The sequence below is a fragment of the Austrofundulus limnaeus genome, unplaced genomic scaffold (assembly GCF_001266775.1).
Source record: "Austrofundulus limnaeus strain Quisiro unplaced genomic scaffold, Austrofundulus_limnaeus-1.0 Scaffold206, whole genome shotgun sequence".
Lineage (NCBI taxonomy): Eukaryota > Metazoa > Chordata > Actinopteri > Cyprinodontiformes > Rivulidae > Austrofundulus > Austrofundulus limnaeus.
Genome location: NW_013952608.1, coordinates 966255 through 979151, shown reverse-complemented (window position 1 = coordinate 979151; position 12897 = coordinate 966255). Strand labels below are relative to the sequence as shown.

General features: G+C 38.8%; 1 protein-coding gene across 1 annotated transcript in view; it reads left to right on the top strand.

Moving 5' to 3' along the window:
- ttf2 (transcription termination factor, RNA polymerase II) overlaps positions 1 to 12897 on the top strand; it is a 31722-nt gene that overhangs the window by 1459 nt on the left and 17366 nt on the right. Inside the window, exons 3-13 of the mRNA XM_014018987.1 lie at positions 713 to 799; positions 894 to 963; positions 2353 to 3198; positions 8904 to 9024; positions 9966 to 10139; positions 10234 to 10388; positions 10752 to 10833; positions 10913 to 11038; positions 11485 to 11635; positions 11785 to 11890; positions 11994 to 12178. Of these exons, the coding sequence (XP_013874441.1) occupies positions 713 to 799; positions 894 to 963; positions 2353 to 3198; positions 8904 to 9024; positions 9966 to 10139; positions 10234 to 10388; positions 10752 to 10833; positions 10913 to 11038; positions 11485 to 11635; positions 11785 to 11890; positions 11994 to 12178 (2103 nt within the window). The remainder of the gene's footprint in view (positions 1 to 712; positions 800 to 893; positions 964 to 2352; positions 3199 to 8903; positions 9025 to 9965; positions 10140 to 10233; positions 10389 to 10751; positions 10834 to 10912; positions 11039 to 11484; positions 11636 to 11784; positions 11891 to 11993; positions 12179 to 12897) is intronic.

Below are 12897 nucleotides of genomic sequence, written 5' to 3'. Positions count from 1 at the left end.
TGTGGTTGAATGAGAATTATAAATATATAAAACTCTGATAGTGTTTATTATTTTGTACACAAACAAATCATGTCACACTCCAGCAGGACATAATCATCAAAATAAAAGTACTGTACTTAAGAAATATTTGTATTTCATGAATTATATTATTGCAGATAGATTTTCATTTTGGGGAAAAGCTTTGTGCAGCCTTGATATATGTATATAAACTGAAACAGCTGGACTAGTGCATCCTAAATTTAACATCAACTAATTATATTAATACAACAGTCATTTCTGCAGTTTTTGGGGAGGTCACCTCCTAATAAATGTCCTTACAGAAAATCTAACTGCTCATTTTAAATCAATACTTTTACTTTAATACTTAAGTACAAAAAATATCAGATACTTTAAGACTTTTACTCAAGTAATATTCCTAAAGGAGACTTTAACTTTTACCAAAGTAATTTTTTGGTAAGATACTTGTACTTTTACTCAAGTTTCACTTTGTGGTACTTTATACAACTCTGCTTGTAATACAAACAATGTCTAACACCTGCACATGTTAGAATACCTCTCCTGTTTCTAAAAAAGCTTATAACAGTTAAGTGCAAATGTAGAAGAAGTGTCTGAGCTGCAGCTAAAACTGATGATGAATGGTATAACGCTTAAATCAACTGCAGAGTAATGTGTTTATTTTAATCTGAAATTTCAATATCTTATTATTGTCTAGTATGTCACCGTCCCACTGCCTTCTCCACGAAGACTCCGTGGTGGAGCTTCAGGCTCTCAGCTACAGTCAGCAACAACAGGTCCACAGGTGTGTGCAGGAGGATTGATGGGATACGAAGTAGGAAGTGTTTCCTTGTGACACCTTCAGTAATTAAAACTATGCATTTGTGACTCTTTTTCAGGCTGTACTACAGATGTTGTGTTGGTAAAAAAGCAGGGCAGAGATGGTGTGGAAGCGTGCCATGGACTGCTGTAAGGTTTTTCACAGACCTCACTGCCCATCACTTAGTCAGGAACTCGTTAGTTCTTCATCACAAATAATTTCTATTTAACTGTTGTAAAATAATTGGAGAAAGAGAGCAAATACTGTATTTATTCATGTATAATATTAGAAATTTAACCCTAAAAATCATCCATAAAGTAGGGGATTAGTATTATACACGGGTTATTGATGATTAGATTTTTTTATGTTTTTTAAGCTAAAAAGTGATGATCATATTATACTCAAGGTCGTATTATACATGAATAAATATGGTACCCGTATGTCTTAAAAACTGCATTTTGCCCACCTCCTTGCATACCAGAGCTTTAGACTAAGATCTCCATATATTTAGAAATGGCCGAGTTACTGCTGCTTTAGTCAAAATATCTGCAAACTGCACAATCTTATGCTCCGAGTGTAAGTCGGGCATGACTTTTTGCTTCTACTGCTCCAAATTTTAGCAACTGAGAGTCGTTCTTGTGTTTGCTAAGGTCCATTAGTCGTAGCAGCCTTATTAATGCTGACTCTAAAAGTTGTAGGCCAGGGGTGTCCAAACATTTTGTCACGTGGGCCAAAATCATAAAGTCAGAAGGACTTGAGAGTCAAAAATATTTTTCCTTTACCTGCTCAACAATAAACTAAGCATTAAATACTTTAATTAAACAAATAAAGTTGTCAGATTTATTGCTGGAAATAGATGCTTAAATTAATCTAGATCCAGAACTTTAAAATTGTTTTACAGGTTTCCCTTACTGAAAGACATTTAGCAATATTCTAGGTTTCAATTGGGGGAATAAATAACCCAATTTAGTAAATTCTGATCAATAAAATCAGGATTTAGGTCACTCTTTCATTGAAAATGCTTTTTGCAAATTTAATAAATTTATTAAAAGCAGATTAGAGAGAAGCAAAATCAGCTTTTGAGTAGAAGTCACTAGATAGATGTGGAAAAAGCTACGAGTCTGGTTATTTAAAGACAAATAATTGGTGTTGTTGCCAATATTTTTATTACAAAATTTTACTTTGTGATAAATTTGCCCTAATAATAAATAGAAAGTCTCCATCTACTTCAAACACTTGTGCCAGGGGGACAATTTTTTTTAACAAATTAGTATAATTCTTGAACTGAAGTCACGGGCCACACAAAATCAGTTCAGGGGCCACAAATGGCCCCAGAGCCACAGGTTGCAGACCGCTGTTGTAGACCATTACATCCATTGATTAGTTACTCAAGAATTTCAATAAAACCCATCCAGTGTTTTGTGAGATATTTTGCAAACACAGCAGACAAACAAGTGCACATACTACAGTAATGTGTTTATTTGATCTTAAATTTACTGACGTGTTTTGGTAACGCATGTTGCCTTGAATAATTGCAGGTGGAAAAAGAAAAGAGAAGCCCTCTGTCTGACACACAGCTACAGCCTCCCTGCCTTCCTCCAGTTAAAAACCCCTTTAAGGTCCCCAACAAGATGGCCACAGACTCAGAATGGAGGAAAATGCAGAGTGGTGGATCGGAAGAGAAAGATAAGCAGAAGAAAATCAGTGAGATGACCCATAAAGCTGCAGGAAGAGAAAGCTGCTACAAAGAAAATGTGGAGGCTGCAGGAGTTGGAAACAAAGAGGAAGGAAAGGTGAATACACCTGATACTTATCAAGGTAAACCTCTTCCACTGGGAATGAAGTTAAAGAAGAGGATTTCAAATGATGACAGCAGCACTTCAAAACCAGACAGTGATGCTAAAACAACTTCTAAAATCCAAGACAAGGCTAGGGAGAAGTCTGCAGAGCAGGAAGAAACCCCAAAATACATTTTGATGCCCAGCATCAAGGTTGATCACTTGACGAAAACAAGTCAAACCTCCCCTGATCTTCAAACAGGTGTGCTGCAAAAACCAGCCGGTGGTGAAACCAGTTTAGAGATTCAGAGCAAACCAAAGCCTCAGGAGAGTTCAGTGAGATCTGAACCCTGCAGAAGTGTCCAGGCATCCAGAGACGCTGATTGTGTTTCATCAGAAAGGAAGTCCAAACAAATAGAGACCTACAAAGAAGATGAGGATGACGATGTTGTGTTGGTGTCAGTAAAACCTGCAACTCAGAAAACTCCCCCGGTTTCTGCTGCCCAAAGGACCATAACCAGCTTCCCTGGGTTCAAGTCAGCTGCTCAGGTGGGAGATCCTAAAGGGATGCATAATCTGCTCAGTGCACAGCTCAAACAGAAAAAGGTGAGTTAAAAAACTATCAGTGAACCCTTAGAGCCTGACTAACTGTATTTGATGTATCTGATGTTGTATTTGATCGTTATTAGGGCTGTAAGAAAATATCAATACACTGAAATATCGTGATATTTCATTTCCCGATACTGTATCGATATTCTAAAGCCCTGTATCGATTTTTTATTAAGGTTTAAAATGTCAACTTTCCTGCCAGCCGTTCATTTTATGTTGTAGTTCAGCCTCTGACCACTAGTTGGCAGCAGTGAGTCAGCCATTTGGCTCCTCTACCTCGAGCGCCAGAGAGTAAGAGAGCATTAGCATTGTAAGTAAACATTAGCTTCATGCTCCGATAGCTGAATGGTTTTTCTTTTCTTTTTTTTTCCAGTAAGAGGTTTTTATTTAATAGAATTTTTGGACCAAAAATATCGCAATATATCGCCTTGTTTACAGTATCGAAATATATCGGGATATATCGGGATATACTGTATCGTGACCCCCATCTGTCATGATATGTATCGTATCGCCAAATTCTTGCCAATACACAGCCCTAATCATAATCATAACAAAGTGGTGAACTCTGAATAAATATTTGTAGTCATTAAACATATTCCTGCTGCAGTCCGCTGGATGGATTTTCATAAAATCATCCACACCAAAAGGACTCAGGACTGCAAATAGATACTGAATCCTGAGATCACCAAACTGTACCCCTTCTTCCCACTGACTGCACCAAAAAATTCTGTTCATAAACGTTTTGAACAGAGTCAGTGAGGGTTCAACCCACTGCCTGCAATGCCATCCAGACTCTCACACTTGGGGACTGAACAGCCCAGGTGTGGGCAGTCCTGGTCCTGGAGTGCCGCAGGGTCAGTGTGTCTTTTGGTCATTGGATTTTCGTTTTAGAAACGGGTTTTAAAAAACAAGAAACGAGTGGATATTTGATATTTGTTTTAAAATACTGAAATTAAAATTAAAATACAAAGTGTTTCTCATTCTTAGCATCAAAAAGGGATGAATAAAATTTTTTAAATGATTTTAGTTTCATTTGATAGCATAAAAGAAAATTACTTTAAAACAAATGAAAAAAGGCTTGTTTGTTCATAATCCATGACAGGTCATGCCAACTTACTGTATCCCTACAGCAAACTGTTTCACCACCAGAAGGGGTGTCTGCAATATCAAAGTTATTCAATAAACATCCCATTACAAGTAAAAAGCAGTGATGTTGACTTTGGTATCAAATATATTTGCCATGTATTTATTTGGTATTAGATCGATATCAAAGTCATAGTACCGCCCACCTCTCGTTGAAAGGAAAACTCCAAGGACGTGAACTGACAAAACTCAGGAGGGAAAAGAAAACATTTCTGCTCACAGAACAACAACTTTACAACACACTAATGAAATGAAAGTTGTTGTATTTTGCTTTTTATTGAGAGAAGTGGAGGCAGTAGCTGACGTGTATTCAGTAAAAGACATTTATTTGGCCAAAAGCCACATGAATTACCTCTGCAAAGCCTTTGGTCACAGAACGACAGTCATCATACAACTCATTTATGGACATACTTCTCTGTGTTTCAGCCTTTTATTCACAGAAATTTGTGTTTTATTATGCAGAGCTTCCAGGCCCCTTCTGGTGGGGGAATAGATAGTCATAAAATAACAAACGAGCCTTTCTTTCGTTTGTTTTAAAGTAATTTTCCCTTTTGCTATCTGAAACAGAAAATGAAACTCAAATCATTTTGAAAATTTCATTCATCCCTTTTTGACACTAAGAATGAGAAATGCTTTGTATTTTAATTTTAATTTCAGTATTTTAAAACAAAAATCAAATAACCACTTGTTTCATGTTTTTTAATACCCGTTTGTCCAATGACCAAAAGATACACTGACCTCGCAGCCCTCTGTTTGACTTTTTCACCTCTCCCACACACCTGATTCAGACATTGAATTACGTCTTCCATGTTCTGCTGTATGGTTGACCCAAACAGACACAATTACAAATAAAAGCAGAAATATATAAATGAACCAAATAAATACACTTAAAATGTATCAATGTAATTCAAAAAGGAGAAATGTATTTAAAATATAATTATTTTTATAAAAAAACAGTAAAATGTAAATTATGTGCTAAAATATATAATTTGTTGGAACTAAGCTGGAAAAATAAATATGAAGGTCAATCAAATTATGAAACATGAGCTAAAGCTCTCTTTTTAAATTTAATTGGTGCTTTTTAAGTGTATTTATTTATTTATTTATTTATTGGTCCATTTATATTTCTGCTTTTATGTCTAATTATGTCAGTTTTAGTCTTAGTCATCCATACTGATAATTATCCATTCTTTTAAATCAGGTGTTTTGGAGCAGAGAAACAAGTAGAATGAAGCAGATCAGTTAGCTAAGATGCCTTTTAACATGATTGAATTATGGAAATAACATATTGTTAATCTGAAATAAAGTCTGTTATTAAGAAAGTTAAATCTGAATGGCAGCACTTGTGGGAGGGGGAGACTAAAGGTCGTCATTTGTTTTATATACAAAATAAAGTAGGGAGTATGGAAGTAATTGGAGGAAAACGAAATAAGCAAGCAGTGATGATAAGATTAAGGATCAGACATACAGGATTAAATAAAACTTTACATTTGGTAGGTTAGCGTCCAGCAGGTAGATGTGACTGGAATGTATATAGAGACAGTGGAGCATGTATTAATTCATTGTGTGAAGTACAGGTTAAGTAGAGAAAAAAAACCAAGAAGTAAGGTTATATGTTGTTGAGGCATTAAGACTGAATAAGTAATTATTTAAACATAATAAAATAAATAAAGCAGTTATTACATTTTTAAAGGAAATGGGACTATATAGAAGAATTTACTTTAGATAGAAAATAAAAATACTCTGGCCCACACTCCAGCATGGTTGATGGCGTTCGCCATTAAACCCAAGAAGAAGAGAAACAAGTAAAATATGCAGGGCTGCGGCCCTCGAGGACCAGGATTGCCCAGCCCTGGAATAGCACAGAGCAACGAATGTCCAATCCCGAACTCACGGAGTAACTCCCATGGTGTACCTCGAGGAACATGGTTATGTGTCTTCTCCAAGTTCACAAAAGACATTTAAACGCATACGCTCCTCCCAAAGGACCCTAACAAGGATAGAAGAGCTGCTCCAGTGTTCCACAAACCGCTTGGAACCCACTTTGTTCCTCCTGAATTCAAAGTTCGACCATCATCGACTCTCATCTCCTGCATCCCTGAAAAGATCTTGTCAGTGAGGCAGAGGAGTGGGATTATTTAGAACATAGCCTTTTTGAAAAGGGGAACCACCACCACAGTCTGCCAGTCCAGTCACTGCATTTATGCTGTGTTCCATTTACATCGTATTCCCGGAACTGGTAAATAGTAGTGACGTCATTTCCCAACAAACCATATGAAACTGAATGCAGTTTACTGGAATAACTGGAATGGTATTGCTGCCGCTAACCTAGCTACAACACTGCTACAGTATAAATAACGACAAAAAGAGAGCTCTACTACATATGTCATGCAAATAAACATTGATTTTATTAAGTACAATATTGCACAGAAAACACACTACTTGTGTGAGTGATTATACATGCACAAACAAAATTAAGAAAGGTAATTAACAGTAAAAGTTACAGATTTAACTTTCTAAAGCTGCGAGTAGCCGCCATCTTGAAATCGAAACTGGGGGCAGTTTCATTTCTTCCACTAAACGAGTGGAATATTACCACTGGAGGGGACGTTCCAGTTTAAATCTACCAATGGGAACTGGGAAATTACCACTTCCCAGGACTACTGGAACGCAGCATTAATGTCCACATGGTGTTGACACACCTGTGTGACGTTGACTGAGTCCAATTATTACTCAGTAATTCTCAAGCTCAGACTCCTTCCCCACCAGAGAAGTGGCCTTCCACGTCCCAACAACTTTAAGCTAGGGTCATAGCACCAAGGCTTCTGCCTTCAGCTGCTGCTCACGGTACTATTCTCTCAAACTTCATGGCCCCTCTTACAGGTGGTGAGTCCACAGGTAGGCAAACCCACGTAGGTCATTCGGGCTGCGGCTGTACCCCATGGGTCAGTCACTTTCTGACAACCCTTCCTCCAGGCCTGGCATCAGGGTGGGGCTTTTGTAACCCAAGTCCAGACGAGGAACATTGATGTCCTTGCTGTCTTTTATCTGTACGAGTGAATCACTCTTGGTCCCGCCTGCCAACAGAGACTAGTCTGCCTTTGAAGACCCTACTGGGCAGGGTTGGGCGATATTGGCAAAAAAAATTAATCACGATTAATTGTGGTATTTAGCCGATAACGATTAATTTGACGATTAATCCCCTGGAGTCCCTGGACCCCCTTATGTCCTAGTCACATGACCAATTTAGTGGGAAAGATATGGGAAAGATATATCACCACGGTATGGTGATGCTTCATGTTCATTAAAGCTGTCAGTATTTGTGATGCAAGAAGTACACAATGTATCTGCACATGATCACACTTTCACATATCCTTTTAAAAAAGTAAATCAGATTCTGCATTTATCTTGTTACTTTCAGCAAGCAGATACTTAAATCAATGAATAAGAGTCAGTTTGGTCTGTAGACTTCAGTTTTGCCGTATTCTGCTGTTTTTATTTGCACAGATCATGAAATCAATAAATTAAACTGGCATTCCTTTAAAGAACGAGTATTACTCACCAAAGTTTTAAATAACTCTCTCAACCTGTAGTGCTCACAGTATGTGTTTAGGATGACTCCCAGCTACTACTACACCAAGTATTAGCTCAATATCTGTAAAATTAAAAGCTTTAAAACCATTTTATGCTGTCTAATGTCAGCTCGCTGTGGTGGCAACCTCAGTGCTCTGACTTGCGAAGCATTGAATCTGAACTTTCCCCTTGAATATTTTTTCCTGTTTATGTAATAAATGGTGGAATGAGTCTCACTGAAACGTTCAACACAGGTGATGTTTTTAAAAGTTTATTAATAAAGGAGGCGCTGGCTCGGGAACTGAGCTTCACCGGAAGCAGGATATCTACACACAAGAAAATAAGGTTAGCAGCTGGCCATGGAGTAGGAGTGACTCTTATTTTGAAACAGCTCACTAACCTTCTGAGAGTGTGTTGCTTCCGGGACTTGATTCCACTTCCGTGTTTACGTGAGCGCTCCCGATGGAGTTTGGCAGGTAAGGGRTAATCCRGGTCACAGAAACGAGTCATGCACTTGAGGTCAGAAAGCAGGATTTTGTTAGGAACGGTAAACTTATCTCTTGGTCGAGGAAGGCTGGCGTGGGTCGATGGCCGTGGGTCCGATGGCAGAACAGAATCAAGGAGGGCAGAAGCAAGAGGCAGTGGTCCAAAAACAAAAGCTGAGGTCGTTACCAGGTAATCCGAAAACCAGAAGGTACCGTTGAGGGCTGAGGCGAGAGACGAAGAACCGAGGCACAGAAACAGGATCGTAACCAGGAGGACAAGACGTGACATGAGTGCTGGATTATTACTAGACATGAGTCGTTCACAGATCTGGCGCTGAAGCAGTGAGTGAGAGGAGCTTAAATACTGAGTGAAGCAGGTGAGTGTCATGACGTTGATTACTAAGACCCAGGTGCGAGGAATGAAGGATTTACTTGGTGATGGCTTGACATGATTCATGACAGTTTATTCATTTTTGTCTCTGCATCTGTTTGTCTGATAAGGCCACATTGTCTTCGGTGAATGTGGAAGCTCTGCCAGATAAAGGAGAGAGGTTAAAGACGCAGGTTAAAGAGCTGGAAGATGCGCTGGATTCTCTGAGTCTCTCTGCTGCTGCTCCGTCCGGTAAGAGTTAGGATGCACCAGTGAAAGCATATTGTGTAGAATTTTATATAATTTTACTGCTTTGTAACTTAGTTGTAGCAACACCGTTCTCAGTTTGGACCGTGTAATGTGGCTGAAGTAAATCTTAAGCCGACAGTAATGACTAAACAAAAAGTCATAAATCAAAAATATGAGACCATCTTCTTATGCCTTGATTAATTTGGTGGGATTGTTGGATTAACAGGGTTCCCGCAGATCCTTAAAAAGTCTTAAAAAGCCTTAAATTCATCAATCCAAAAATAAGGCCTTAATTAGCCTTAAAAGGTCTTAAATCAATCTTCAGAGGTCTGAGAAATGTTAACACATTGTAAGTAGGATGACTGTAATTCGTATCAAACATTAAAATAATTGGTAACATTTATTTATTTTTGAAATATTCCCACTCAGATGTTCCCGTTTGACATCACTTCCTGTTATTTTACATTCAAATACCTCAACAACCGTCCATCTGAGAAATTTGAAATTTATTTTCTAAAATGTTAATAATGTTGTCTTTCCAAAAATGCATTCATATTTCTTACAAAAATTTGATGTCACATGCACTTGAAGCTTTCATCAACAGCAAGCTGGGGTTCACTGTGGGTCATAAAACTCCAATTTTTGGGTCAATAAAGGATTTCCAGAAATTAAATTAAGTTTAAAACTGACTGCTAAGAATGTTTTTTTTTGCTATATTTGACAAAATAGCAGTCAGATATGGATAAAAACAATTGGTCTATTAGCAATATTTGATTTATGAGTTTCTGCCACAGTTTTAGTTCTTTTTGTCGTTTGTGTTTATTGTGAAATTGGTCTTAAATTTGATTTCACTTGGCATTAAAAAGTCTTAAATTTAACTTGCCTTAAACTGTAGGAACCCTGGATTAAATGTGATCACTGTTACTATATTGTACGTATTTCAGAGTGTGTAGGTGAGTCTGACAGCGTTAAAGTCGGCGTCAGGAATCCCCATCTCAACCCGTTCAGCCGGCAGGGTGGGACCATCCTGCTCCCCTCCCCTCCAGTACACCAACACCAAGCCTCTGGCAGCTCTCTGGGTCTTCAGTCAAGCCAGGGATACACCCAGATGTTTGGAGGTAAAGAAAACGAGAAATGTTTTTTTTTCTTTTGTCCATTCTGTTTGTCATGTCTGATTGTTTTTTTACAACACGTTCTGTGTATTTCTGGTAGATCCACAGATGCACAGCTATTACGGTGGTAGGATGACGTCCGATCGCCTTCTGGAGGTGAAGAACGCCACATGTGAAGCCATCGACCATCTTCACAAATCTCTGGAGTCCTGTCCCGCCCCTGAGGCCGAGGCCCCTGACCCAAGCTTCATCAAGGTTTCACATTCCATCGATCTACTCGTTTATCTTCAGTCTGCCACCAATAAAACCTAAAAACACTTATTCAGTTCTGGCAAAGTGTCACTCAGTTGTCCTTCATTTCTGGATATTTGCATTGACCTCAGTTTGGGACCTCAATAAACCTCCTGTGTAACTTCAGCTGCACATCATCAAAACAATAAGTGAACATGTCCAGCAGAAGATTTAGGATTAGCATGATTAAAAATCAAGTATTTAGCATCATCTTTGGATTTCTGTGCTGTTGGCTGTTATTGTCATGAATCTTTTTTGCCTTTTGTGATCTCCATTTTTTGGGGGGCCTTCAGTTTCACAGTTTTTTTTCTGGTTTTGGCTGCTTAGGTGCCTCTGTTGGCCCATCAGAGGAGAGCGTTGGCCTGGCTGCTGTGGAGGGAAGCACAGAACCCCTGTGGAGGAATTCTGGGTAAATTTTATTTTATCTCTTTAATTGTGTTTATTTTCCATCTTTTTTTTCAAACTTTCAAACTTATTTTTGGATTCAGCGGACGACATGGGTTTGGGAAAAACCCTGACCATGATCGCTCTTATACTGGCAAAGAAGAAAGCTGAAAGGAAAGAAAAGGAGAAGAAGGAAAAAGAGAAGATGGAGACCTGGTTGTCTAAAACTGGTATAAAGAACACTTTATTTTATTTATTTTTTTCTTTTCACAGAAAATACAGCCAAGCGAGCCCAGTTATGCTGCTCATTGTTACACAGTGTTTCTTTGGGGCAGCTGTGGCAGAGTGGTTTGGGGAGTCATCCTGGAACCGGATGGTCACTGGTTCGATCTCCCGTCCAGCTGTCTCAGTTGTTGTGTCTTTCTTTGGGCAGGATACTTAACCCCAATGCCTCTGATGTGTGTCCCATCAGTGTATGAATGTGATTGGCACTGATTAGTCTCCATAGATGATTGTACATGTTAGCTTTGTAGAGACCTAATAGAGTGTCGTGTGAATGGATAAATGAGGACACAGATTGTAGTGTGAAGCGCTTTGAGTATCGTGGTTGGGTAGAAAGGCGCTATAAGTGCAATCCATTTACCATTCAATGTTTTTGTGTTTGTTTGTCATCCAGACTCTAGCATTGTTGCCTCTAAGAGCACTCTGATCATCTGTCCCGCTTCTCTGATTCACCACTGGAAGAACGAGATCGACAGACATGTGAAGAGAGGAGAGCTGACTGTGTATCTGTACCATGGTGCCAATCGCCAGAAAAGTCCCCGAGTGTGAGACAAACACACACACAAAGACACACAAGTATAAATATTTTGGGTAGATGGGTGGGCAGTGATTTCTTTCCCTGTTCACATTTTTTTTGAAATATAAATCTCTCTGTCTTTTGGCTGCTTATTAGTAACATGTGTTTGTCCGTCAGGCTGGCAGATTATGATGTGGTGGTGACCACGTATAGTTTGGTGTCGAAGGAGATCCCTGTCCAGAAGGAGGAGGCCCATAATCCCAGCAAAGAACCGGATCATGTGGTAAATACAGAAAGCAGAATCATGTAGTCAGACTGAACAGATCAAACAATAAATCATATTTATTGAAACTAATGAAGCACATACCCGTGTCACACTTTTGCAGTCGTCACGCTCAGCTCCTCTTCTGCGTGTAGCCTGGGCCCGCGTGGTTCTGGATGAAGCCCACAACATCAAGAATCCCAAAGTGCAGACGTCCTTGGCGGTGTGTCAGCTGAGGGCCTGCGCTCGCTGGGCTGTCACAGGTACACCCATCCAGAACAACCTGCTGGACATGTACTCGCTGCTCAAGTAAGTCAGAAACAGGAAGTACAGCTTCAACTGAACTTTTTAAAAGTTTTTTTTCAAATATCAGTCGCACAGAAATAATCAGGGTTGCGCATAAAATGTTTGGTCTGGTTCTCAGGGGAGAACCCAGGGTTGTTGCTTGGTGCTCATATTTTCCTTCACTCATTAAACACATTTATGTAGAGGGGTGTCAGGTCATCTAATGTCCCCCTGTTGTTTTATGACTCCTATCAGCCGCAATGTCTCAGGACATCATGCCAAATCAGTCCAACAAGTTTTTTATTTATTTATTTTTTACTCTACATAAATTTTGTAAACTACCTAAGTGTCCGAGGGGCTGGGTGTATGTCATATAAACATCACAAACTGAACATTTCATGGTTAAATGTCTTTAAGACTACACAAATGGACAGCTCCTGTTTGGTCTTCTGGATCTTCAGCTTTGGTTAAACCAGCTTTCCACACTCTCCAGTCCAAGCAGCAAATATCTGTCTTTTGCACAGAACAAAATAACTTAAAACATACAAATGTTTATATGTTAGACTGATTTCTTTTTTAAAAGACTATTTTATTCAAAAATATTATACTATTTAGATAGTTTCAGCTCATGTAATTATTTATTCTTCATATTTGATCAAACCAGATTTCCACTCTCCAGTCCAACCAGTTAATATCTGTCTTTCACACAGAGCAAAATAACTTAAAACATACAAATGTTTTAT